General features: G+C 33.5%; 2 protein-coding genes and 1 pseudogene across 2 annotated transcripts; 2 read left to right on the top strand and 1 right to left on the bottom strand.

Annotated features, from left to right (window-relative positions):
- The first annotated feature begins 5,568 nt into the window (after positions 1-5,568).
- Positions 5,569-10,730, top strand: LOC114370839 (coatomer subunit alpha-2-like). The gene is made up of 3 exons (XM_028328228.1): positions 5,569-5,927; positions 6,010-6,504; positions 7,369-10,730. Exons 1-3 carry the CDS (start codon positions 5,720-5,722, stop codon positions 10,320-10,322), a joined length of 3,657 nt encoding a protein of 1,218 aa, XP_028184029.1. The 5' UTR covers positions 5,569-5,719; the 3' UTR covers positions 10,323-10,730.
- A 1,939-nt stretch (positions 10,731-12,669) lies between these two features.
- On the bottom strand, positions 12,670-14,594 carry LOC114370184 (annotated as a pseudogene).
- Positions 14,595-20,737: 6,143 nt separating this feature from the next.
- On the top strand, positions 20,738-22,491 carry LOC114369824 (leghemoglobin A). Its single transcript, XM_028327080.1, has 4 exons — positions 20,738-20,981; positions 21,101-21,209; positions 21,443-21,547; positions 22,226-22,491. Exons 1-4 carry the CDS (start codon positions 20,884-20,886, stop codon positions 22,346-22,348), a joined length of 435 nt encoding a protein of 144 aa, XP_028182881.1. The 5' UTR covers positions 20,738-20,883; the 3' UTR covers positions 22,349-22,491.
- The last annotated feature ends 241 nt before the right edge of the window (positions 22,492-22,732 follow it).

Genomic DNA, 22,732 nt, shown 5'->3' with positions numbered 1-22,732 from the left:
TGCTTCCTTGAATTGTCCACTGGCGTGGCCACAATAATAATTCTTCTCTCCTTTTTGTTCTATCATGATAGCTCCCCAATAATGATCACTTGCATCAGTTTGTAATATCCTCTAGCCTGTTCCAGGGATCTTAAAGGCTGGGGGATTTTGAACAATCTTTTTGAGTTCTTTGATAGTTATCGTCTGTTCTTCTGACCATGGAGAAGAGTTTTTCTTCAAAAGTCTGGATAAAGAACTGGTATATTGGGCTGCTCTGGGAATAAAATCTCGGATATAGTTTACAATTCCTAAGAATTGTTGGATTTGTTTAATCGTGAGATTTTCATCAGGAAAGTTTAATAGCTCTTGAGCTATGTGAGGCTGAGGCTGAGGCTGGTAGGTACCTTGGGAAAAATGCATCCCTAGGAAATCAATCTGGGATTGGGCAAGCTGGATCTTTTTTTCTGAAAGCATGATCCCATGTTGATCAGCTATTTCAAAGAATTGATTCAACAACTTTTTATGAGAGGCAATATCTTTTGAAAAAAGGAGAATGTCATCTATGTAGACAAGAGTGTTTTCCAGAATGGGTTCAAAGATTCTGGTCATAGCTTTCTGGAAGAGAGAAGGTGCTACTTTTAAACCGAAAGGTAAGACTGTCCATTGATACTGAGCATTTGGGATACAGAATGTTGTTTTGTATCGATCTTCTGATTTTAGGCCAAGTTTCCAAAAACCTAATTTTAAATCAAACTTTGAAAATAAGTTTGATTCTCTGATCAAGGTGGGGAGAGATGAAGCCTTTGGGATATGGAACTTATCATCTTTAAGAAAATGATTAAGAGGCTTATAGTCAATTACTAACCTTTTCTTTCCCCTTAATTTTTCAGCCTTTTTTTCTACATAGAAAGCTTGGCATGCCCAGTTTGACTGGGTTGGCTCAATCAATCCTTGCCTTAGCAGATCATGGCATTCTTTTTCTGGCTGCTTGAAGATCTGATGGTGTCATCCCTGGATGAGTTGCTTTTGTTGGATTGATATCTTCATTTAGCTTGAATGACAAGTCAACAAAATATTCTTCATTTTTCCATAAAGGATATGGATGACTGAATTCTTCATGATTGTCTGCACACAAGGAGCAATTTTTTTGTTTAAACTCTTCAACTTCTAGAGGGGCTTCTGCTAAAGAGAAGAGCCTGGTAGTTTCTGAGAAAGGCTTGAATTCTCTTTTGAACTTGATCCTAGTAGAATGTATTTGGAGTCTGTTGGCAGCAGTATACACATCCATTCCTATGAGGAGATCTCTATCAGGCAATTTGCTTCCAATCACCTTGGTCCAAATACAACCAGGGAAAAACTTGATACCTATAGGAGCATGTGTCACAAGGTCAGTTCTGAAAACTTTTCCATCGGCTGCTACAAAGTAGGCTACTTCATTTTTCCAACATTCTTGTGGAAGGATATCTGGATGCATCATCGTCCTTTGAGCTCCAGTATCTATAAAGGCAATAACCTTAATTGGTTTTTCAAACTTCTTTGCCAACACCTGAATTTCAACGCATGGTTGAGGAATTGCAGGCTTGATATATTGTTCTTCTTGTAGAGAGAAGATGGGAATTGGAGGTGCTGAGGATTCTTCATCAGAAGAATCTGTCTGGTTCAAGGTAAATTCAGTCTCCTCATCTGGCTCGCTCTGTTCAGAATACAGAGATTCTATATCTTCATATTCACCGATTTGGAGATGAGAGATTAGTCTGATGGCCTTTTGTGACTTTTTAGAGACAATTTTTTGCAAAATGTCATGTGGTTGCATATGAAACATCGTTGTCCTCTGGATTTTCCTCTTCTTTGGCTTCTCCTGAGAAACTTCAATGGCCTTTTTTTCTCCTTTGTTTGGGTTTGTATGGCTTTCTTTTTCTTAGGTGAGCAATGACAAGCTTTCTCTCTGCATTTGATCTCCAAGTAAGGTTTTCTACAAGCTCTGGCATATTTGGCTTTTCTGTTCATGATGTCAGAGAAATACCGGTGTTGCCTGCATAATTTATCAACGACCTCTAGAGTAAATTGGTGGATTTGTCCCATAGACATGGTTGAAAAATACATTTGGGCGGCTGCTACCATCTTGTTTAACTCTGGTTGTATCTCTTCTGGTAATGATGCCACATATGTATTCTTCAAGCTTGGATCATAAGACCATTGAGAAGATAAAATCTCTGGTTCATTCTTTGGAAGTGTCTGTCTAAATATTTTATTTTTAAAGAATAACACCTCATCTCAAAGAATTCTTGCCTCGTCTTTCTTTCAAATTTTCCCTTCTCCGATAAATTCTTGATGGAGAGTTCCTAGAACAGCTGCGGTAGATCCCAGTTCATGGAACTGATTTTGATGCACAGCTAGATTGTGGTACCATTCCTTCAGTGTTCCCGTCATCCGACAACAAAATTCTTCAATCACTTTGTAAGGATCGACATCTTTCATGAATTTTGTGTCCAGCCATGCTCCTATCTCGATGAGTTTTTTTCTCCACTCCCTTAGGGGAGTATCATCAAGAGGGTCCTGCAGTTGGCTTGGAAGATGAACTCTTAGAAATCACTCTGATTCTTCCTCTACAGGAGAATCATAGAAGTGAAAAATCTATAAAATTAAAAGAAAAAACTTGAATTTATTTTTTAAGTTATAATCTATCACACTAAAATATATTAATATTTTAAATATAATAAATTAACAATAATAACTTAAATAAAAAATCAGAATATTAACATAATAAATTAATAATACTTATACATTAAACTTTAAGCGAATTAAAAATATAATTTACAATTCCTGTTAAGTTCGGAGACTTAATGGAACAAACTCAATATAATTATGCTTATTAAAAATGAAAAGTTTGTTATTTACCTGATCCATGAATCTATAGGATTGGTTCACCAATCTGGATCTGTATACTCATCTCTAGTTACTAGTATTACAAATTAGATAAGATCTATATTATTTGGCTTATTTGCAAATCATATTGCTTCTAATTCTGACAGTGGCATGAATTCTCGAATTAAAGTCTCGATTGGGCAATTGGTTGTGTTTTAGATGTCTTTTGTTCTTAGAAAATCTGGAATGTTTAATAATTTAGCTTAGCTACCCCAATTTTTCCTCTTCTTTTTTTTATATATATATTTTCTCCTCTGCTTTTCTATTTTGACTAATTTTGTCCATTTTGGTCGGAGCAAAAATGTAATTGGAAATTTAATTTATCCCATGTTAAAAGTATCTCCCTTTTAATCAAGGATTTCTTTTTCTTTTATCCAACCAAAGGCCCTATCCTCCTGCAATTTAATAAATATGTTTTAGAAAACATCATAACGTAATCAATTTGTTTATTTATTTAAATAACGACATCGTGGGTGTTTTTAGCACAAATTGCAAAGATATACTAATTATATGTAGTATATTGAAAACTTAAAAAAAAAAAATCAGAACATAGCGGATCGTCTTTCTCCCTTCATGTAGATGCATTGCCTAGGTCCAATACTCTCCTTTCACGTCTCGCCAGAAAAAACCAACCATTACATGACTACGCTAAAAAGAAGGAAAAGAAAGAAAATTGTTAAAATTGGTAAGGTGGCTTTTAACTTATAACTTTCACTTGGTTTATGAATTTTGAGGTAGCTTATAAATTAATTTTACCACATATATCTGAAAAAATGGTTGAAGTTCTTTTGTCCAACACTGTTGAAAAATTAATGAGAAGTTTTGTTGGTTCATTGGATGTCAAAAGTAACATGATAGATGATCTTGAAAAGTTAAAGAACACTACGTGACGACAATCAAAGCCATGCTTCTGAATGAAGAGAAACGACAGGATAACAACCATCCCCTTCAATTAGTTGAATGAAGAGAAATGCTCTCTCTTTCTCTCTTTGGAATGTTGAAGTCAAATTAATTTTGTAATTACTATTACATATTTTCCAATTGAACATGTGTAATGGACCATTTAATTGCTGAAGTTGATTTGGCATGATTGGCAGCAATTTGGTATAACTTAACAACTAATTAATTGATTCAATCAAACATTTTCTTTTATTTTTTTGAAGCATTCACTTTTATTGCAATGTTGTAAGATTATTTTAATATCTTCCTTAACTCTGCACTCTATATTTATCAAAAAAAAAAAAAAAACTGCCCTCTATAAAAAAGAAAAGAGCTCATACGCATGGATAAAATTAACTGATATATAGCCATTCAGCAACCACATATTTTGACATTTCTATCATGCTAGACTATCACCATTGATGCCGAAACTCTCTTGCTTATCATTAATCTAATTATTTTGTCAGCATAAGCTTTTGGGCTTGACCAGTATGTTTATTGGGCCAAGGTAATTGCTAAATGGGGGCTATATCTTGATGATGGAATAATTTAAGGTACCTCACTTGGAACAATTATTTTCAGCCCCAAAATTGCTATTCTCACCCCTCTCATGGGTGTTATTTTTTTTTTTAACTAATTTCCAAAAATACCTTTCCCATGAAAGTATATTTTTGTTGTAGAAGTATACAATGGAATCACAGTTTTTGGTAAAAATTGCTACTCTCACCACCCACGGAAGTATACCTTTTCGAAGATACCTTTCCCATTTAAGGTAAAAACATTATACTAAATTAAATTTTGTACTTTTCTCTTGTTTTTCAATGATATATTATGTAATTCAAGACTACATATTGTGTAGTGCATTTTTCACTTATTGAAAGATAAATACAAGGATTTTTTTTTGGTTGTGTTTAAGTTGACAACAAATTTCACATATAATAGAAATGCATTACCTCTTGAATTTTTTTTGTTTCTTCATTAGGTTTTGTTACAGAGGTTATATCGACTCACCTTAATCACATTTGTGGGAAAAGACAAAACCGCATCAAGGAATATGAGATCTAGTAAATCTGACCTAGCATGGCACTTGACCCGATTATACTTGGATGAGAGGTATAGTTTTGTTCAAGCAACAAACACTAAGAATCATGCCCATCTTATACAAAACACAACTAATCTAACCAACATTCCCACAATCCCGCCAGCTAGCACATCTATAAAATCTAGACACCCTTTAAATATGAATAATTTCACTTGTTTCTTGATGTATCTTAAAAACTTTATGACTTAAACATCAAAATCACTCAAAAACCACGGCCATTTATCGTATCATCGTGTTGTTAATCAAAAAATTATTTTCACTCAGGTGTCCACATCCCAGTAGGTCCATCCTCCTTAATTTTTTAGATTTGTTAGATCCTTTAGATAGATCTTTTTATTTATAATTGAGGATTAAATTATTATTTTTATGAAAAATAATTTAAGATGTATAAAATAATACAAAGTTTAACCAATAATATATAATAAACACATCATTAGTCATGAAAAATTCAAATATAAATATTATTCAAAATTTTATTTTTTTTTAGCTAACTTCAACTTTTTTTTTCTTGATGATACATACAAAAACCAAGTACACAATTTACGCTAAATTACAAATAAGTAGATTACTAGGAAGTTTGAAGCCCAACAACAAAAAAAAAGGAGGTATATATACAGACCCGAATCAGCACGCACACTATAGTAAACTGGGGGATATGCTCGATTCGAGGGTGACGAGGGATAGCAGATCTGAATCTCATCTTCCCAAAACCCTCTTTCTTCTTTTTCTCCTCTGATCTCATTTCAAACCTAACCCTAATCACAACAGAGGAAGATGTTGACGAAATTCGAGACGAAGAGTAACAGAGTGAAGGGCCTGAGTTTCCACCCGAAGCGGCCATGGATCCTGGCGAGTCTCCACAGCGGCGTCATCCAGCTCTGGGACTACCGCATGGGAACCCTAATCGACAAGTTCGACGAGCACGACGGCCCCGTCCGCGGCGTCCATTTCCACCACTCCCAACCCCTCTTCGTCTCCGGAGGTAACAAATTTAACTAGATCTACATATCATTTCCTCAGATCCGAACCTTGCTAACCCCAATCTAATCTAATCTCACCCGCAGGTGACGATTACAAAATCAAGGTGTGGAACTACAAGCTCCACCGCTGCCTCTTCACCCTCCTGGGCCACCTCGACTATATCCGCACCGTGCAGTTCCACCACGAGAATCCCTGGATTGTCAGCGCCAGCGACGACCAAACCATTCGCATCTGGAACTGGCAATCTCGCACTTGCATCTCCGTTTTGACTGGCCACAACCACTATGTCATGTGCGCTTTGTTCCATCCCAAAGAGGATCTCGTTGTGTCAGCTTCGCTCGACCAGACCGTTCGCGTCTGGGACATCAGCTCTCTCAAGCGGAAATCCGCGTCCCCGGCCGACGATATCCTTCGTCTCAGCCAGATGAACACTGATCTCTTCGGCGGCGTGGATGCCGTTGTTAAGTATGTTTTGGAAGGCCATGACCGCGGTGTTAATTGGGCTTCCTTCCATCCCACGCTGCCTCTCATTGTATCCGCTGCCGATGATCGCCAAGTCAAACTTTGGAGGATGAATGGTAAATTACTCAATTTCATATAATGCTGAGCTCGCTGGAATTTTGTATGTATAGGATTGATTGATGCTGTTCTGATTATTGTGTTTGGGTGAGTGATTGCAAACTTGGTTTTGGTTAAGATTGAGTTTTAAGTGGAGTAGTTTATTTATATTTTGAAAACTTTTATCCCGATGACATGTTTGTAATAAAACATATTGCATGTTTGAAAACCCATTAAATAGCAAGAAATCACGCCTGGGATGTAGAAGCTATAACTAGTCAACTGCTAGCTTCCTTCTCTCAGTAAACCTGAAAAATCAGGCCTGGGGCGTGGGAGTGTGTCAGATTTTTGTGTTGGTTTGATGCTGTTCTGGTTATTATATACTACTATTTAAGTGTGTCTGTGTGTGGATGAACTTGCATCTTTAGTATGTTTGGGTGAGGGTTTGCGAATTTGAATTTTGTATAATTGATATTGGTTAAGGTTGAGTTCAAAGTGAAGTGATTTGTGATTGAAAACTTTTATCTCAAAGGCTAGTTTCGAGTAAAAGTCGGTATAAGATTTTTGCCCTCATGTTGAATATGCATTTTTCGCTTCTATTCAAACTCAAATTTTTAATCAAGCATCAATAATTTCCTAGCAAAATCTCGTTCAACATCGACAAACCACTGTTTGGAGTTTTGTGCAGCAGAACCAAACATGGCAGTAGTTGTTGGGGTGAAACTGAAAACTAAGGCCTTGTTTGTTTGTTTACTGTTTTCAATTGATGTATACCCAGTTTATTGGATGCATTAAATATAAATATTGTGGGATGTGGTGAATAATAAGCTTGTAGTGTTTGAGATGCTGTTTATGCTGTTAATGATTTGTATCTCTATTTTCAGACACAAAGGCATGGGAAGTGGACACCTTGAGAGGGCACATGAATAATGTTTCATGTGTTATGTTCCATGCCAAGCAGGATATCATTGTGTCAAATTCCGAAGATAAAAGTATTCGCATATGGGATGCAACAAAGAGAACTGGAATTCAAACATTCCGCCGAGAGCATGACAGGTTTTGGATTCTTGCAGCCCATCCTGAAATGAATCTGCTGGCAGCTGGTCATGACAGTGGCATGATTGTTTTCAAGCTGGAGAGAGAAAGGCCTGCATTTGTTGTTAGTGGTGATTCATTGTTCTACACTAAAGATCGGTTCCTGTGTTTCTATGAATTTTCAACACAAAGAGATGCACAAGTACTTCCATTCCGACGACCGGGCTCTTTAAGCTTGAATCAAAGCCCAAAGACTCTTTCCTATAGCCCAACGGAAAATGCTTTTCTTCTGTGTTCAGATGTAGATGGTGGATCTTATGAGTTGTATTGCATATCAAAGGACAGTTATGGTAGGGGTGATGTGCAAGATGCAAAAAAAGGTCATGGAGCTTCTGCAGTCTTTGTGGCTCGTAATCGGTTTGCTGTGCTGGAGAAGAGCAGCAATCAAGTCCTTATAAAAAATTTGAAGAATGATATTGTTAAAAAGAGTGTCCTTCCGATTGCCACTGATGCTATATTCTATGCAGGAACAGGCAACTTGCTATGTAGGTCTGAGGATAGGGTTATTATATTTGATCTTCAGCAGAGGATTGTTCTTGGTGAACTTCAGACCCCGTTTATTAAATATGTTGTCTGGTCTGATGACATGGAACATGTTGCTTTACTCAGCAAGCATGCCATTATAATTGCTAGCAAGAAACTTGTACACCAATGCACTCTCCATGAGACTATCCGTGTAAAAAGTGGAGCTTGGGATGAAAATGGTGTTTTCATTTATACAACACTAAATCACATCAAATATTGTCTTCCCAATGGAGATAATGGGATAATAAAGACATTGGACATTCCAATTTATATCACAAAGGTCTCTGGCAACACAATCTTCTGCTTGGATAGGGATGGAAAGAACAGATCAATAATTATTGATGCTACTGAATATATTTTTAAGCTTTCCCTCTTGAAGAAAAGATATGATCATGTCATGAACATGATAAGGAACTCACAGCTTTGTGGGCAGGCTATGATTGCTTATCTACAGCAGAAGGGCTTTCCTGAGGTTGCACTGCATTTTGTGAAAGATGAGAAAATTCGGTTCAATTTGGCTTTAGAGAGTGGGAACATTCAAATTGCAGTTGCTTCAGCAACAGCAATTGATGAGAAAGATCACTGGTACCGATTAGGGGTTGAGGCTCTTCGCCAAGGCAATGCTGGTATTGTAGAGTATGCATACCAGAGAACAAAAAATTTTGAGAGATTGTCTTTCCTTTATCTTGTCACTGGTAACATGGAGAAACTGTCCAAGATGTTGAAAATTGCTGAAGTCAAGAATGATGTGATGGGCCAGTTTCACAATGCCCTATATATGGGTGATGTTCGAGAACGTGTCAAGATATTGGAAAATGTGGGCCATTTGCCACTTGCTTACATCACTGCATCAGTCCATGGGCTACATGATGTTGCAGAGCGGCTTGCAACTGAACTGGGAGATAATGTTCCATCGTTGCCTGCAGGAAAAGTACCTTCTCTCATGATGCCTCCATCACCTGTCATTTGTGGAAGTGATTGGCCTCTTCTCAGGGTCATGCAAGGCATGTTTGATGGTGTGCTTGACAATACAGGTCGGGGAGTCGCTGATGAAGAAGAGTATGAGGCTGCTGATGGTGATTGGGGTGAGGAGCTTGACATAGTTGATGCAGATGGCTTACAAAATGGAGATGTTGCTGCGATTTTGGAGGATGGAGAGGTGGCTGAAGAAAATGATGAAGAGGGTGGATGGGAGATGGAGGATTTAGGCCTGGGCCCTGAAGCTGACACTCCCAAAGCTTCTATCAGTACCCAATCTTCAGTTTTTGTGACCCCAACACCTGGCATGCCGGTAAGTCATATATGGATTCAGAAATCATCTCTTGCAGCTGATCATGCAGCTGCTGGAAATTTTGATACTGCAATGAGGTTACTGAACCGGCAACTTGGGATAATGAATTTTGCCCCCCTGAAATCCATGTTTCTCGATCTTCATACTGGCAGTCATTCCTATCTCCGGGCATTTTCTTCTGCTCCCATTATATCACTTGCAGTTGAAAGAGGTTGGACTGAGTCATCTAGTGCTAATGTGAGAGGCCCACCGGCACTTCCTTTCAAATTGCCTCAGTTGGATGAAAAACTTAGAGCTGGTTATAAGCTTACCACTGCTGGGAAATTCACTGAAGCTCTTAAGACATTTGTTAATATTCTTCATACAATTCCTTTGATTGTTGTTGAGTCAAGGAGGGAAGTGGATGATGTGAAGGAACTAATTGTCATAGTCAAAGAGTATGTTTTGGGCATGCAGATGGAGCTGAAGAGGAGGGAAGTTAAGGACAATATAGTACGGCAGCAGGAGCTTGCAGCATATTTCACTCACTGCAACCTTCAGACACCTCACTTGAGGTTAGCTTTGCAGAATGCAATGACTGTCTGCTTCAAGGCAAAGAACCTTGCCACTGCTGCAAACTTTGCCCGGAGGCTACTTGAGACAAATCCTACCAATGAAAACCAAGCTAGGGCAGCAAGGCAAGTGGTAGCAGCTGCTGAAAAAACTATGACTGATGCTACCCAGTTGAACTATGATTTCCGCAACCCATTTGTAATTTGTGGTGCAACTTACGTGCCAATCTATCGAGGACAGAAGGATGTCTCTTGCCCATATTGTTCTTCACGTTTTGTGCCTAGCCAGGAGGGACAACTCTGTAATGTTTGCGATCTTGCAGTGATTGGAGCAGATGCTTCTGGTCTGGTTTGTTCACCTTCCCAGATACGCTGATTGAACTACTGGATCAGGTCCAATGTTAAATTTTGTTTTGGGTCAGTTTTCAGCACTAGTTGAATCCTTATTAATTAGTCAACATGCTCATGGTACTGTGATAAAAGTGAGAGTTAGTCATGAGGAATTAATTTTTCGTCTTTTTGCTTGCCGTTCTCTTTCCTTGAAAATGATTTTCAATGTTAGTTTTTCATACACAAGAAAGTGAAAGGTTGTACTTAGATCAAACGATGGTTATAGGCTGTGCAAGAGTTAAATTTGCACAGTTTTATTGGCAAAGTACATATATGTCTGTGTTTAGTGGGGTTTCAGTCCCTTGGTTACAAAAATAATGTTTCTTTGTAGTTAAGCGACACTTTGATGGTTCATTTGATTCAGTCCATGCAATTTACTTTCAGATTGATTTGATTCTAGGTCCACTCAATCAATGTTCTTGAGAATTTTTATCATAAGAATTAAGAATTCTCAAAACCTTACAGGAGGAATGCAATCATCAATTCATCTCACCCTTTAATAAATCAATCGTGCATTATTCGACTGTCGGTTGTATACTAACTAGGTCGGAGTAGCACTTTATAGTTGCACTAGCTTCCAACAAATAACTCATCAATAAATTCCTACTCATTAATTCTTTTTAGTTGATGAATGCCCAAATAGTACGAGTTTCTGGGCATTTGGACAGAGTGATATAACTCTAGACTTTGAGACTGAAATTGAATATCTGCTCCGCCGTGTGGAAATTTTCAAATCTTGAAGTATTTTTTGTCCATGAATAAATTAACGTGGCTGTTTTTTAAAAAAATAAAAAATTCCAATATAAATTTTAGTTTAATTACTCATTTGATCTTAATTATCATTTCTAATCATATTTAATTCTTATCTTAAGGAATTATAAATAGTATGTGCAGGGATTAAAAAGAGATAGTTTTAAGTAAATAAATCATAATATGATTACTCGTTATCACAGTTTACATGTTGCGTAAAAATCAAGCATTAACAAAATAAATGTGACCACTGACCATGGTATTCTAGTGATCTTCCCTTACGTAAACATGATATAGTTGGTCATAAATTTTACTTGTGGTCATAAATTCTACTATAAAGAAAATTTGATTGCTTTTCTTCTCTAGTTAGTAACACGAGAAGGCATGGATTTCTTGAAATCTGTAATAAACAATTAAAAGGTCAACGAAAATACTTTTGGTAAGAGTACGAGTTGCGGCATCCAATTTCAAGAACCTATCAGAAGCAAATTTATTTCTGCTCAAGGCGTCCCTTACTTTTTCTCACCGGCATGACATGGAAACCGAGAAATTAATTCACGTTATCGGAAGCTGAAACATGCAATAACAGGCAGAACTGAAGCTCAGCCTATTTTCTCCTACAGAACGGAATGGTACCAAAGAAATGAAACTTTGCAGAAGCAGTTTTTTAAATAAATAAATCAGCCTAAAGCATTCCACAGTAATTTTCTAATTGTTATATTCTCAGAATATAGTGGAGCAAAGCTCTTTCTGTTTTTGGGTTAATTGGAGCCAAGACAAAGTTATTTGTAGAGAGTGCAAGAAACTAAAATAAAATCTTGTGTTCACTTCAATGGATAGATTTTAATCAGGGAAAACAAAGACAAATGAGTGAGAGGAAAAATATAAAACTCTACTGACTTAAACTGGCAAGATTTTTTTTTTTTTTTTCTCAAGTTTCATCTGGGATAAATGTAAATAGACCATACACAATCAAATTTGTTAATAAGCGACATTAGACCATATATAAATTTTGTATTCTTCAAGAGTGAGTTCCACTTGGATATCATTCTCACGCGGTTGCCCCATCTGGTTATAGTTATGTAAGATCACACTACAGCTAATCTAACTATAAACAAGATTTAAATTACAGTCACAATTGCAGTTTTATTGTGATCTTCGATACTATGGAAATTTGTTAATAAAAGTAGTTGATGCAGCTGCAATTGCAAATATGATGTTGTTTTGAAGCCCTAAAAACCTTTGTGGATGCAATTCAATTGCGTATTGTTTTTTTTAAAACCTTTGCTGTATTAACTAGTAACATTATTCCTTAAATTCCCATTCTGGATATATTGGTAGTCAGAACGCTTGACAGATTTTTCTTACATGACTCGATCATATTTAAGTTTGTACTTTCAACTATTCTCATCTTAAATTATGTTTTTGCAGCCTTTGGATTTGGACCATAGGGTATTGATTCGTGAAGTTGCACCAGAAGTAATGTTCAATAATTCTTGCAAATAAACAAGAACTGCACTGTGTTTTAAGATCAAGAACTTTTGTCTGCACTAGTAGATATAGATTAAGAACATAATGATATCTCATCACAGATCAAATTTATTTTGGCAGCTTATATACTTCACATATACAACAAACTGGCAATGATAATCTTTTTAAGAGCCAAAACCACTTCCAAAATTCAGGCTCCAGTTACCAATCCAGATCAAGTAGCTTTGGCCATTGTGGCAAATACCATCCCTGAGGTCTTCATTTCATTTGAAAGTTATCTTGGTTAGCTGCATCCAAAATTCAAGGGGGCGTGGGGGGAGTATATGTAATGTTATAACTTATAACTTTCAATTGACTTAATAAGAACCGGGACTTACATTTGTGTCCACTGCTTAATACATACTTCAGCAATATGAATTGGAACTTACATTTGTGTATATAGTTTGATACATATTCTTATCTACCTTGGTTTACATTGAGGACAAAATTTTGAAGAAACTCAAAGGTGGCCATTGTGGATTAGCAAGTAGCAACTATCATTCTGGCAGAAATCCCTTAAGAGCTTCCAACCTTCCCATCTGATAACAACCTTTTCAGACCCTCTCGTATACCAGGATTAAGTTCAAAACATCGAGTGACCGAACCACGCCTTTGCGAACAAGCAACCAAAAAGCGGACGACACACCTTTAACAATGACACCCTTCCGTCCCACGTCATAACGATCCACAAGATGCGACAAGAACTCAAGAAGAGCACAAGTCACGTTGATGAACTTGGGAACAGAATGCACCATGAGCAGAACCGCCGGCTTGATGTTCATGATACCATCCATCCTTTCATCATAGAAGAGCCAGTCATAAAACAAAGCCAGTTTCACACTCTCCTCAACTTGTTTACTCCTACAAGTCAAAAGCCAACCAATAAGCACCCACCTAGGAAAAATATCTGATTGAATGATCTCATTTGGAGGGTGGTGTGCACAGCATATAAACCTCACAATATCGACTATAACAAACTCTTTATCACGCTCATTCAAAACTTGTTAGCATACCAAAGCTGTTGCCTCTTGTGATGCCCCAATTTTATATCCGTCAACAAAAACCTCAATTGGGTCTCCATCTCAGGACTAATCCTAAGCAGAGAATACCAACTCGAAGTCCTGGTTTAGTAAATCTGACAAACATCCTTAAAACCAACAACATTAAACACAGATGGATTGAACACAATGTCTTGTAATATGGCCTTGAATTCGGGAACATGAGCCAAATCCTGCAACAAGCGAATAAAATCCCTCCCAATTTTCAAACACAAGCGAAACTCTTCCCTCACTATCTTCACGCACAGATGAATCTCCCTCCGCTTCAAAATCTCCAACTTTTCGATGCTAACCCTAAATTTATCAGATAAAACCCTAAGAAACGTGTACAACGCAGACGACAAAACATGAGGCGCGCCTTCCAATAAGGGTTCAAATTGTTTTAAGAAAAGGGTCAGCAACTCGGAGCAGAGCGATAAGTTGGCATCGGTGCAATCGGCGGCGGCGATTTGGCGCAAAAGGAAGAGCAAAACGGCGTCGTATCCGATACCCAAAACGCGAAGCATTTCCTCGGTGAGCCTGAGTAACTGCGTTTTGACGGAGTGGAGGAGTTTGGGGTAGAGTTGAAGGACGGCGTTGAGGAGTAAGCTGAGGAAGGTGGCGTGGGCGTCGGCGACGATTGCATGCAAGTGTTTGATGTGGGTATTGGCCAAATGAGGCTCCGTTAAAACGCCGTGGAGGATTGCGCGGTTGAGGAGGGCGTATTGGTCGGGGGTGAGAATGGATAAGGAGAAAGGGGGTCTCAGGGATGGTTGCAGAGATTCGAAGGCTTGCCTCAGCGACGCTTCGAAACGCCGCCATGGAAGCAACCAAAAGTGAAACCTCAAAAGGAGATCATTTTGTTGTGGCTCATGAAGGAGTATGGGGTTCAACGTTGTTCTTGGACTAAATTGATGACCATCCCTCGTGTTAATGCAGATTCATTCAGTCATTTGACCAAGCCTTTGTGCATTTTAGAAAATGGCAGAAGTGTTTTGTTGAAAGCTGGTCGACAACTCAAAATGATTGTGGGATCAGGATGTAATTTGTTTGGAGAGGCGCACAAATTTACCATCAAAGTTTGGTTTCGGTAACATGTATGTGAATGTTAGATTTACACTTGACATTACTATGGCGTGCATTTCAATACCGATTTAGTGGATAAAAATAAAAATAAACAAAAATTATGATCTATTAATAAAATGATTTTTTGTCTTAAACATAATTTTACAACTAAAAACCTAGCATGCACTTAGTACTTAATATAGGATGTCTCTAGTTGTGAGAGTTTAGCTAGGTGAAGCCCCACCCACCCTACCTTCTCTTTGTTGGTAATATTTGATGGTAATATTTGAGTAACTATCTATTAAAATTTCTAAAAGTATAATTCAATTGACACATAAGTCATTGAAAATGAAAAATTATTTTTTTTATCTCTGAATGTATAAAAAAATCAACAATTCAATCTTATTGTTACTTTTATCGGTCAAATATATTATTTTTGTTGTTGTGACATGTGAGGATTGAAATATCATGAGAAAAGATTATCAAATAGGATATTATCTCTATATGACTAATTTGTTATGGAAATTTTTATAGACTATTTTGTCAATTTTGAATTTTTTTACCCAATAGCCTCTCCACTTTTAAATCAACCATCATATTTTTTCTCTCTCATCTTTCCCGGTCTACCTTTCTTTCTACTATACCAACCTAACCTAAATGCTAGACAGAGAAAGATAGTGGAGGAGGATGCAAGGAAGAACACGGAAGCGGCAATGGCAATGCCACCTCGACCTCTCTGATGGAAGTACAAAGTGTGGTCATTGACCCAAAAAGGCAAGCCACCATCCTTTACCTTGCTAGTCCAGTCGTGATGAGACACACGATTGAAGAGGACACAAATGATGAGGGCGTTCTTAGCGACTTTGTTGGGGCCACTAATTACGATGATGAGAGGGTCCTTACACATTTGATTTTATGAATTATTGTGTAAATTTTGAAATTTAGGTTGATGATTTTTTAGATATAGATAGTACTCCTTTTTATTGGATTTGTGATTATCATGAAGGTATTTGTGTTTGGTTTTGCTATTGTGTCTCAATCCATGTCATCGGCATTGATGTCGGTGGGGAACGATTGTCGTCCTCCAGAATGAGTTGAAAAGAATGGTATGAGAAATGATTGTGTTGAGATTGAAACTTTGAGAATATAATAGTTTTAAAATTGACAAAATAGTTCAACCAAATTTTCATGATAAATTAGTCCAATATCTCATTTGATAATTTTTTTCTCATGACATTTCATTCCTCACATGTCATATCAGTAAAAATATTACCTTTGACAACAATACTAATTTGTCTGTATTTTTACATATTCAATGACAAAAAAATAATTTTTCATTTTTCAGGAATTCATATATCAACAAATTACACTTTTAATGATTAAGTTGATTATTTATCCTTAATATTTTTGTTATTTGGACAGGAAAGAGTATTATGCATGACTTGTACTTTTATTTATAATTTCAAGACAAATTCACATCTTGATGATTAGTGAATTTGCGGTGGTTTGTACATTTTTTCTTCTTCTATGAAATAAGTATTGTTTTAACAAACTTATGTTAACGAAAATAAAATAATAAGATAAAAACATTTAAAAAAAAGCAAAAATAATTATAATTTTTATATTACAAAATTAACATGAAACCATACATAACACTATCATGTTAATTTGTATATCATTAATCTCATTTAATTAGTTTCAATCAATTTCCTTTCGCACTCGGTTGAATGTTAACATATAATTTGGATTATGACTATTTTTGTCAAAAGTATTTACTCCTATTTATAAAAAGTCATGACGGTAAAAGATATGCCGAAAATCATGATTACAAAATAAGAGTGTGTTGTACATATTTAAAAAAAATCTAATTAAAAATTTCAATAATAATATTCAAGTCCGATATATATTTAAAGTTTAATATTTATACACTAACACTTAAAATAATCTAATTATAAATCATCATTTGAATTATTTTAAGATAGTTATTTTAAAAATTAATAAACTTATATATATGAAGAGAATTGTGATTATATGATCTTGTAAAACTTTTTTAAACAAAATTTTGCTTGATATAGCAAAACAATACTATTTTGCTTGATATTATTACTATGTTATTGAATAGAAATGTTCTGTGTGCAAAATAAAAATGATTTATTTAAAATTAAATTAAACTAAGCGCCGACTCTGTGATGCTAAGGAACAATACTACTACAGTAAGCCCTAAGCCCCTGATTGATTTTTTCTTTTGTATTGATTTTTTTTCACTACGATATTAGTGTAATTTATTTTGTACATGTATCTTGGTTTTTTATATTAGCATGATAGTGAAAAATATTTATTAATTTTATTGATGGTTAATATTTATTGGAATCTTTATTATTTTGGTTAATAATGATTACAAAAAATGGTGACATAACTTATTATATTCCGCTTGGATAATGCTACAAGTCATCAAATTTGTTCCTCTGAAGAAAAAGCCATTAACCTTGTTGATATATCATTAAAATTTTCATGTTATATAATGTCTATTATGTGATTAAACTTGTTGTCATGAGTAACCAACAAAATTGAGACTAATAGAAGAGATTGGTCTCACGAGATAATGTGAGGAACTGAAATTCAAATTTTTAGTGGAAGAGATACGTATCTTTAGTACTCAATCAATAGTGTTTAATGGAGAATTGTCTCTAAATTAAAATAATTTTGGAGTAAAATTTTGAGAAATTTTAAATTTTAAGAATTTCAAGTATTTCAATTGAAATTCTTTTATTTTTAAAATTTTGTATTTGGATAAAAAAAATTATGAGAGTGAAAGAAAATGAGTGACGAATTCGAGAACGAGATTTCGAGAAAATTTTGAGAAGGTTTAAGAGAGAATAAAGGTTACAAAAAAAACATGAAAACATTTTGGAAGGTTCTACTATCAAGAAAGAAAATTTCAATTTCTCACATTTTAAAAGGAAATTAAAATTTCACAATTTTAGTTGTTTAAAATTCTGTTTTAAAATTCCAAAAATTTAAATTCTTCATAAAAAACATCTAAACAATAAATTTTAAATTAAATAAATTTAAATTCTCTAATAAATTACTTTCCACAATTAAAATTTTCTATCCAAACACACTCTTAAAAGATTGTCAGACGTATAATTTCATGTCATCCATAATTTATAAGGATTAGAAATAAATATTTATGTGAAAAAGAAATAAATATGTATAATGATTAGGCATAAAATTTAAGATATTTAGATGAAAAAATATTTAAGTGTTAAATTAAATATTAATAAAATAAAAATTTAATATTAATATATATTTTTTCTCTATCTATACACCCTTCGCTTGTCTTTAAACTCTTCTCCCTTTAAGGCTCTCACTTCTCTTCGCTTCCCTTCTCTTCTCATTCTTTAAGTTCCATCCTTTCCTTTCAAATATGTTGGCTAAGAAATACTTCACTCATCTCCTTCAAGTTTTCCTTCAAGTTTTCTTCTTCCATCTATTTCCTTTCATGGCTTCTTGCAAATGTTCTCATCCTTCCTCCTTTTTCATTCTGGTTATTGGTCGTTATAGGATGCTCGTTGGAGCTTGTGCTTCTAGGAAGACAATAAGGGGAATCTTGTATCTAACCCTACAAACTCAATCACACACAAATCTATTTGAAAAAACAACAAATCTCCACCAAAAAATCTTATTAATAATCCTATTAACTCTACTTGCATGTGTCTGCCACATCTTGTGCTCAAACCATGTCATTATTAATAATATTTATTTTGGCTTTTGAAAAAATAAAATAGAATAAAAGATTTACATAACAAACAATATTGATAAAAGATGATTAATCATTTGTTTTTTGTTGGGCTGACTTGTTTTTGTTGGGCAACATAAGAACAGTTTATGTTAATTTTGTGGGTATTACTTGTACGTACTACAGTTATATATAATATCTTATTTGGTGAGAAAAAAAATCATTTGTTTTTTTATCATTTAGAAATAACAACGATTAATCATTTATTTACGTACAAAGTTTAGCACTTCAGTGTCTTGTTTAAAAATCGGAAGGGAAAAGCTATTAGCTATAATGCAGCTCAAGTCTTGATATCAAATTAGTTTCTTTTCCAATTATTTATTATTTAAGTTAAATTTCATCTTCTAATTTTTTATGGTTGAATTTGGTTATTTAATTTTTAAAATCGATCAATTTTTTGGAAAAATATTTATTTTGTGACGATTTAAAATTATTTAGTGGCAAAATATGCAGTTATATATAATATGTATTTTCTTACCATTTAGACTGAATGACTAAATTGAATCGTTTTAAAAAATTAAAGGATGAAATTAAAAAAAAAACTAAAAGACCAAATTGAATTTAAAAAATAAATTAGAGGACTAAAAAAATTAATTTAAATTTTTCTTATTTTATAAAATAAAAATATTTTTTAATATTTAGCGAAAAAAAATAGAAAATACTAACTTCCTACGTAATTAAAAAAATAAAATCTATGAGTATTTAAAAGAATACATATTTAACACATTTTCTTAATCTATGGATGAGATAGATAAATTAATATTACAATTGTCTTTCAAAGAGATTATATAGTGTAAAAGTATTTTTCAAAATTTCACAGATTAAGTTAACTGTGAGATCTTATATTGTATTCGAGTAAATATAATTTCGAATGTAATTCAATTAAATGTAATTACCAATTCAAGTTGCATCATTTTTTATATTTTAAAACAATAATAAATAAATATTAAATTACACAATAAATAAAATAAAAATGAAGTAAAAATATTAATATCTTTTGTCATCATAAATTAAATAACTATTGTAAACTTGGATTTGAAAACTCTAGTTTAACTAGAAATTTTGAGTTGAAGTTCTAAAAATTAAGTTGCATTAAGTAATTAAAAAAGTTTTATCATTTATAATTATAATGATTTATAGGAGATTTTTTTTTCAATAAAAGATACATGTGCTGAACAAAAAGTCTAAAACTACATCACAACTTTATTAAAAATGTCGGATCATATTTATTTTTTTATTTTTATTATAAATTATATATTTCTGATATATAATATATAAAAATATAATTAAAAAAACATGACTTTACCCAGCACCAAGGTGTTTAAATTACAAAAGTCCCACTGGAAGAATGAGAAGCCAACCTAGTCTTAATCGGCTAACACATCCACAAACGTCACAGTTGTCTTTCATGCACCACACGAAATTGCCTTTTATATTCTTCAAGAAATTATTGTGTAAACTTATTTTATATAATTTACTTATATTACTTTTAAGAAAATAATTTTAACAAGTATTCATAATATTTAGAACGGAAATAAATAATAAATATTAAACAAAAAAAAGAGTTTTCAATTAATTAATCCTAAAGTAATTTAGTTGCTGCAAAAAAAGGTAATTTATTTTTCACTCATTAAAAAAGAAAATAACATATAAATTATTATAAAATTTATGTATACTGAATTTTATTTAATCCTTATTATTGAAGATACATTTATAAATAAATCTCTCTAGTGTCTATTTATTATTTTATCTGGTGATATATACCTTCTCGTATACTGTTATTTTTTCAATCTTGTAGATTTACTTCTTTTATTTTTATAAAAAAGAATTTATTTTTTTTTAAAAAAAAATAAAGTGAATTTTGAAAACATGCTTTTTGACAATTTTCTGTTTCCTTTTTCATCATTGGGTTAAATCTCATAGTGCCTCTATTCAATAATTTGGGCTCAATTTAATTAGTAGAGTCTACATAAAATTTACCTTAATAGTAGAGAATAGAGAGTCTTGGAAAGTTGGTTTTTCTCGAGGAAGAAAGGAAATGTTAAAAACTGTGATATTTTTTTTTTGGATTAATAGTTATGTTTATATGAAAACTGAAAATAAATAAACTAACCATATTAAATTTAGAACAACACTTCAATTATTTTTTTAATTTGATTAATTAAAAAATTATTTGATTAAATTTTTTAAAAGATCGTTGTTTCTTCTTCATCATGCTGATTGACACCCTCCACAAGCCAAGAGAAACACATAAGCTTTGGTTTTCTCACTCTCCAAGCCCTCTATATAAACAAATATTGGAGTGAAGTTGTTGCATAACTTGCATCGAACAATTAATAGAAATAACAGAAAATTAAAAAAGAAATATGGTTGCTTTCACTGAGAAGCAAGATGCTTTGGTGAGTAGCTCATTCGAAGCATTCAAGGCAAACATTCCTCAATACAGCGTTGTGTTCTACACTTCGTAAGTTTTCTCTCTAAGCATGTGTCTTCCATTCTATGTTTTTCTTTTGGAAATTTGTTGTGTTTGAAAAAAGATATATTGTTAATGTGAGTGGTTTTGGTTTGATTAAAAATGAATAGGATACTGGAGAAAGCACCTGCAGCAAAGGACTTGTTCTCATTTCTAGCAAATGGAGTAGACCCCACTAATCCTAAGCTCACGGGCCATGCTGAAAAGCTTTTTGCATTGGTAAGTATCAGCCAACTAAAATTATAACTATTTTATGTGATTAATTTTAAGATTAAGCATCATGTATTTTAACACTCTTAAAACATCAATGAACATTAATTTGTTGAATTGTATTTTATATTTTTGCCATATCTTGAACTAGGAATAGTATATAAATTTCTATTAGTATTTGTTGATAATTATTTTTCTTTCATAACTATCTTGTCACATATTATATATTTTTTGAATTGTAGGTGCGTGACTCAGCTGGTCAACTTAAAGCAAGTGGAACAGTGGTGGCTGATGCCGCACTTGGTTCTGTTCATGCCCAAAAAGCAGTCACTGATCCTCAGTTCGTGGTATGATAAATAATGAAATGTTATAATAAATTATGCATACTTCAATTTTTCATGGAGCAGTATAATGATCAACACACACTTCTTTTGTTTCATGCATTTGATAACTACAATCTTAAAATGTTGCAATCTTAAAAATAGTATTAAAAATATAACATTTAATTAGCTCATCAATATTTTTCTGTTGCAATTTTTTATGAAAAAATTATAATTATGAATTCTTTGAGCAATGTTTAATTAAAAAATTGATTTAATAATGAAATAACTAAGCTACCTCTGTCTCGTTTTTCATTTAAACTATGACATAAACAATGAATTAAAGTAAACTAAACCATGACATGTTTATTTTTGAATGAGGTTATTAATAATTTTTTTCACTATCTATTGCAATGTTCATTGATTATCAATTATCTTGGTTGCATTGATTCTCTCGATTTTTTTCTTGAGGTTAAGCTTCAGTTCAATATATATTCATTTTTTGATAAAAAAAAAGTACAATATATTTTCATTTAGCTGATCATATTTATTTAAGTCAACTTAAAATTTTATAGATGTTAATTGATATAATTTGTTGAGATGATGAGAAGACCAATACCATTACGTACTCTTTTGAAAGTGTTATATGGAATTTTAATTATAAGGAAAAATGTAAGAGCTAAACCATTGCTGATGATTTTGAAGGTGGTTAAAGAAGCACTGCTGAAAACAATAAAGGCAGCAGTTGGGGACAAATGGAGTGACGAGTTGAGCCGTGCTTGGGAAGTAGCCTACGATGAATTGGCAGCAGCTATTAAGAAGGCATAATTAGTATCTATTGCAGTAAAGTGTAATAAATAAATCTTGTTTCACTATAAAACTTGTTACTATTAGACAAGTTCCTGATACAAATGTTGGTTAAAATAAGTGAATTATATAGTATTGGATAAAAATCTTAAGTTAATATTCTATATTTGCGTAGGTTTATGCTTGTGAATCATTATCGGTATTTTTTTTCCTTTCTGATAATTAATCGGTAAATTATACAAATAAGTTCAAAATGATTTATATGTTTCAAAATTATTTTAACAGCAGGTAAAATGTTATTTGGTACGAAAGCTAATTCGTCGAATATGCACAAACGTTTGTTTTCTGTGTTAGAAAATATTTTCTATATTTTTTAGTTTTTTCATTTATTTTAAAAAATAATAA

The sequence above is a fragment of the Glycine soja genome, chromosome 10 (assembly GCF_004193775.1).
Source record: "Glycine soja cultivar W05 chromosome 10, ASM419377v2, whole genome shotgun sequence".
Classification (NCBI taxonomy): domain Eukaryota; kingdom Viridiplantae; phylum Streptophyta; class Magnoliopsida; order Fabales; family Fabaceae; genus Glycine; species Glycine soja.
The sequence above is the reverse complement of the archived record's forward strand: the minus strand, read 5'-3'. Positions and strand labels throughout refer to the sequence as shown.

Excerpts from the sequence above, each read along its gene's own strand:
- LOC114370839 (XM_028328228.1), top strand. The coding sequence starts at position 5,720 with ATGTTGACGAAATTCGAGACGAAGAGTAACAGAGTGAAGGGCCTGAGT. Across the intron at positions 5,928-6,009 it reads ACCCCTCTTCGTCTCCGGAG|GTGACGATTACAAAATCAAG; the intron begins GTAACAAATTTA and ends TCTCACCCGCAG. Across the intron at positions 6,505-7,368 it reads CAAACTTTGGAGGATGAATG|ACACAAAGGCATGGGAAGTG; the intron begins GTAAATTACTCA and ends CTCTATTTTCAG.
- LOC114369824 (XM_028327080.1), top strand. The coding sequence starts at position 20,884 with ATGGTTGCTTTCACTGAGAAGCAAGATGCTTTGGTGAGTAGCTCATTC. Across the intron at positions 20,982-21,100 it reads AGCGTTGTGTTCTACACTTC|GATACTGGAGAAAGCACCTG; the intron begins GTAAGTTTTCTC and ends AAAAATGAATAG. Across the intron at positions 21,548-22,225 it reads TCACTGATCCTCAGTTCGTG|GTGGTTAAAGAAGCACTGCT; the intron begins GTATGATAAATA and ends ATGATTTTGAAG.